Source organism: Cryptomeria japonica, chromosome 3, assembly GCF_030272615.1.
Source record: "Cryptomeria japonica chromosome 3, Sugi_1.0, whole genome shotgun sequence".
Taxonomy (NCBI): Eukaryota; Viridiplantae; Streptophyta; class Pinopsida; order Cupressales; family Cupressaceae; genus Cryptomeria; species Cryptomeria japonica.
In genome coordinates this window covers 197610139-197615772 of record NC_081407.1, presented here as the reverse complement: position 1 = coordinate 197615772, position 5634 = coordinate 197610139, and the positions used below count along the sequence as shown (strand labels likewise).

Here is a 5634-nt window from a genome sequence, read left to right as displayed (position 1 = left end):
TCTTTTGAACACTTCATACACTAGTACAAAACACCATAAATATGTCATATACAACTCTTAGCTTGAATATAAGAATTTGTTTTATTAATTCCATAAATGAATAGAAAATGTAAATGACTAAAACAACATAAAAAAATTCTATAAAAATATAAGTTACTAAAGATGACCTTTTTCATAATTACTAAAAGTTGAGAGGAATCATGATTTTCATAAAAAAAATTTATATATATAATTGACTTTGGTGTGCAATAGGTACACCAAAGAGGTCTGGAATGTCAATTAGGAAAAAATTCAACTAAGAAATACTTCAAGGTAATTTTGAAAGGATGCAATTGACTAAAAATACTGAAAATCAATTTAAAATGTTTAGTTCAAAAAAAAAAAATCAAATTGTATTTTATAATAAAAATGTCTAAATATGATCATACAATCAACATATTTAGGCTTTAAATTAGTGACATCTCAATATTGTATTTGCAGTATCAAGATACAATATGCAGGTGTACTCAAAGATGTAGTTCAAAACAACAATTCATTAAATTTATAGAAGGTCCATTGTTTAATCATTAAATGACAAAAGTAGTTAATATTTTTGTTTTACTTCAAGGTGTCTCTCTATGTATCACTCCCTATTTTTTTGCCTCTCTCTCCCTCTCTTTACCTCTTTATATATTTATCTCTTTCACATCTATGTATACCTATCTCCTCTCTCTTTATCTCTCTTTATCTCTCTCTCTCCCTTCTCTCCTAAACCCCCCGCCCCTTTCCATATTTTGCCTATCTCTCCCTCTCTTTACCTCTTTATATGTTTATCTCTTCCATATCTATGTATACCTAGAACCTCTCTCTTTATCTCTCTCTCTTCTCTCCTAAACACGCCTACCGCCCCATCCCCCCTCTCTCTCTCTCTTACGGACACACATTCTTCTCATAGTGTTTCTCTCTTTGTCTACTACCCTATCTCACTTTCTTTCTCTATTGCAAGCATAATATGAGCTATTGGTAATGGGACTTGATTACCTTACTAATTCAAAGGTTTTGTCTGATTCATGTTTGGATCCGTATATGTTGCACAGTTGATTTGAATGTATCACTTCTCCATGAAGACCTTTACTACACAAACCTAATTTACTACATAATATACCAATTGACCTCATGTATTGCACAAATATATGCAAAAAATAGAGAAAAAAAATCCATCTTCAACTTTCCATACCTCTTCGGTGTACCCATTGCACACCAAGATGCAATTGCTAGTCTAAATTCATTAATATTTTTTTGATGAACTTTGATTCTATTTTACTTTAGTTATAAAATCGTTCTCTGTTAATTATTTTCATTTTTCAAACTCATGAGAGCTCTGCCAAAATAATAAGGAGATTGAGAGGTCTTTGTGATTAACTAAAGATCTATAGAAAGTATCCATTGGACACCACTTGGGCTTTGTCTGCCTGGAGTGAGAGGAGGGTTCAGAAACCTCTAAATTGTCATCTAGGGTAATCCGAAGGAGTAATGTTTCAGCAGTTTACACTTCGGTAGCTTTCGAATAAAGTAATTTACTTCTTGTGAAATACCATATCTGGTTGGAGAACGAAGGCTTGTACAGGCCATTGTGTCCTTTATGGGAGTGGTGATTAGCTCTGACTCAAACCAGGAGAAAATGCTGTTATGTTCCTGATTACGCCTACGCCAACGCCATGGACTCTCTCTGTGTGTCTGTATAGATGAGGAGATCAAAGAATATATTCATTAGCAAATGAAGCAATTCCCTACATGTGCTACATACCAAGATATTTAGGAATTCAGACAGGGATTCCAGGACTTTAATTCATAAACCCCAAACAATTCCCAGCTTATGCTCCCTTCTCTCCTACTCCATCTCCTGGAGTAAAAGACTTGTATTGGGCACATACCCTGCTGCTTTCATCTTCACAGCCAAGCTCTGTAATGTTGCATAAATCTTTTCAGATTCAGGGTGTGATCTATCTTCCACGAGAAATGCATGAATCTTATTCTTCACTTCAATGAAACTGCACCCTGGAGTCTTTTTCAATCCACTATTTTTCATAATTGTTCTCATCTTAGCTACACCATCCCACCTGCCAGCTGCAGCATATATATTTGACAACAGAACATAAAGCCCTGCATTTTCAGGCTCTAACTCAAAAAGCCTCTCTGCCGCACACTCTCCTAGCGTAATATTGGAATAGATTCTGCAAGCACCTAGCAAGGCCCCCCACACACTGGCACCAGGTTCTAGTGGCATGTTATTAATGAAGCGTACCGCCTCATCCAGATGTCCAGCACGGCCAAGAAGATCAACCATGCATGCATAGTGCTCCAGTTTTGGTGTGATGCCATACTGTTGTTTCATGCAATAAAAATATTCCCAGCCTTCGTTCACCATGCCTGCATGAGTGCAAGCCGATAATACACACAGGAAAGTGACATCGTTTGGCTTTATGCTAGACTGCTGCAGTTGGCAAAAATGAGCAACTGCATTTTTACCTTGCCCATGCATTCCATACCCAGCAATCATTGAATTCCATGAAACCAGATCCCTATTAGACATTTTGGTGAAAAATAAGCATGCAAGCTCTAAACTCCCACATTTAGCATACATGTCTATGAGGGCGTTGGCAACAAAAACCTCTGATTCATATCCACTGCTTATTATGTAAGCATGTAGTGACTTACCTTGCTGCAATGCTGATAAATGAGTACATGCTGACAACATGTTTAGCATTGTCACTGCATCAGGTTTCATGTCCAACACTTGCATTTGATTAAACAGTGCCAAAGTTTCACTGGCTTTTCCAATCTGGACATATCCAGCTATCAATGCACTCCATGATATCACATTCTTTTTGGGCATATTGCCAAACAGCTGACGGGCACTTTCGACATGTCTGCATTTGGTGTACACGTCAATCAGACAATTACCGACAACAATGTCGGAAAGAAATCCACTTTTAATTACATAGCCATGCATCCACTCACCTATTTGCAGAGATGCCAATTGAGCACAGGCGGGAATGACACTGGCCAATGTAACCAAGTCTGTTTTGATACCTTCACCTTGTGTCTGCATTTGACAAAACAGTTTCAACGCCTCATTCAAATATCCATTTTGGGTGTACCCTGCAATCATTGAATTCCATGAAACCACATTTCTACTGGGCATTTTATCAAATACATGACGTGCATTCTTTATATTCCCACACTTCGAGTACATGTCCACAAGAGAATTACCCACGAAAACATCTGCCTCTAATCCTGCACAAATTACACATTTGTGTATCCATTTTCCTCGTAGCAAATCCGTGCAGGCTTGGAGTACACTTACAAAAGAACCCTGATCAGGTAGGACACCTTCACCATCCAAATACATTTGATGAAAAAAAACTAAGGTTTCCTCGGGAATCCCACATTGAACATACCCAATAATCATTGCATTCCATGAGACCACATCTTTCTGAGAAATTCTGTCAAACACTTGCCTTGCAACCTCTACCTTTCGGCACTTCGCATACATACTTACCAGAGAATTGCCCACATAAATATCCCTTTGGAAGCCGCGTCTAATAACATGATTATGAATCTGTTTCCCCTTTTGCAGAGCTGATAAATTAGCACAAACCTTGAGCACGAAGGGAAATGTGTATTTGTCTGCATGAATGCCATTTTGCTGCATCTGAGAATAAATTGTGAGTGCAAGAGCTTCCTTCTCTTCACTGTTAGAGTTGGCATGTTCTCTTATCATTACATTCCATGAGAACGCATCGTATTTTTTGTAACTAGCTGTGTGGTTAAATAGGCGACATGTATCGTGCATATAAGTGACTGCATGGCTTATCCTTCCGTCTGTGCTGGGGTGGCTTTTATTCAAGAAAAAATTAAAAGAAAGCCTCATTCTAATAGTGAATACTCTCTGTGGATGCATCAGTGAGCAACATGCCTGCCTGTGCTTCCATTGCGCTTCTCCAGTCGACATAAACCTTTCAATATGAAATTAAAGCAAAATATTTTAGGGATTATTTTACAAAAGAGCTTGGAGAGTGGTGATCGTTACAAGTTTAGCGATATAATATTGAAAACTACATATCTATGTCTTTTTTTTTTATACTTTTAGCTCACATGGTCTTTAATCAAAGTGAATAATAATGTGTAATATGGGTATTTTTGAATAGAAGTTGACAAATGATCTTATTTACTCATGATTTCAACATCATTCATTCATATAGATCCATCCCATGTCTTAATTGTATTTTTAGTTGATTTAGTTCAAGTTTGCAAGTATGAGGTGATCCATGTCATTTTGTGCTTGCAAATCTTAAACTCTAATATATAAAATTCAAATTCAAAATTCATCTCATTTTCACTAGTCATTGTGAGTTTACTAAAATGTAAATTGTGTCAACTTATATATTAAGTCAATGCATTTAAATACTAACCCTAATTGAAATGAATCATTTATGATTGAAATAGAGGATAATTATGAACAAAAGAATTTATACTAGCATCACATCATCCTACACTCATTGCATGTCCACTTATTTTCCTTAATTTTTTATTAGTCATGAAACTATTCAATTAAGGGTTTAATGGAGGACAACATGACCCTTGCAATTTAATAGATTCCTCAAAGGTGTTTGTAAATATCACATATCCTTACCAAATTTAGATATTACATAGTGAGGCAAATCTGGTTTTAGACTATGAAAATTTAGCAAATCATCTTTGTGAGTTACATGATTGCATCCACACATCAAGGTCGAGTTTGTCACATGTGACAATAAGGTCCACAGACACATATTTGAACCTAGATAGAGTACAATCAAATTTCACAAATTAGTGGTAGAATATAAAATTCCATAACCTTAATGAATATATTCCTAACATTTAGATAGAAACTACAAGAAAATCAAATCTAAGTATCCATGCAATTAATTTATTTAGCATTTAATCTTTATGCATTTCAAATATCAATCTTAACTCATTTAATCTAAATTGATTGAATACTATTTAGTTAAATTTCATCAATAAAATAAATAAATAAATAAATAAATAAAATTATCAATATTTATAAGTGTCGTTTTTAATTTAAAAAGAATAAAAAAATTAATATTGATGTGATTGGATAGTTTAACATTTAAAAAGATAAAATACCTTAAAAAAAACTAAAACTAGTTGTAAATGGTCCAACATTTAAGAAGATGGTAAAATATATCAAAATGATAAAAACACTTTGAAATGGACATCAAATATAATCCCTAGTCTTAACTTGCCATATGAAATTCTCATATAGATATCTTGTTTTTTATGCAAACTCTATTTTTTCACAAAATTATATAATCCCAAAATAAAATATTATTTACTAACATAAGATTTATCCAAATGTGACTATAATTAAAACTTTAGCTACAATTAGAGTAAGAAAATTCTTAGGATTTAATGTGTTATGTTCATGCCTTTTATCATAATATAGTTCCTTAATTCACATGGTATAGATTTCATTTTTTTTTGTATTTATATCTTTTTATCATATTGTGAGGAAATATCCTTACCTTTTGGATGATGTGATTATATGTATAACAATTGATTCCATATTATAATTTGTTGATGTATTTGTAA

At 34.1% G+C, this 5634-nt stretch overlaps 1 protein-coding gene across 1 annotated transcript; it reads right to left on the bottom strand.

The window, feature by feature from the left end:
- Positions 1 to 1258: 1258 nt before the first annotated feature.
- LOC131061594 (pentatricopeptide repeat-containing protein At1g11290, chloroplastic) lies at positions 1259 to 4063 on the bottom strand. The gene has a single exon (XM_057995363.2). It carries the CDS (start codon positions 3992 to 3994, stop codon positions 1871 to 1873), a length of 2124 nt encoding a protein of 707 aa, XP_057851346.1. The 5' UTR covers positions 3995 to 4063; the 3' UTR covers positions 1259 to 1870.
- Between the last annotated feature and the right edge of the window lie 1571 nt (positions 4064 to 5634).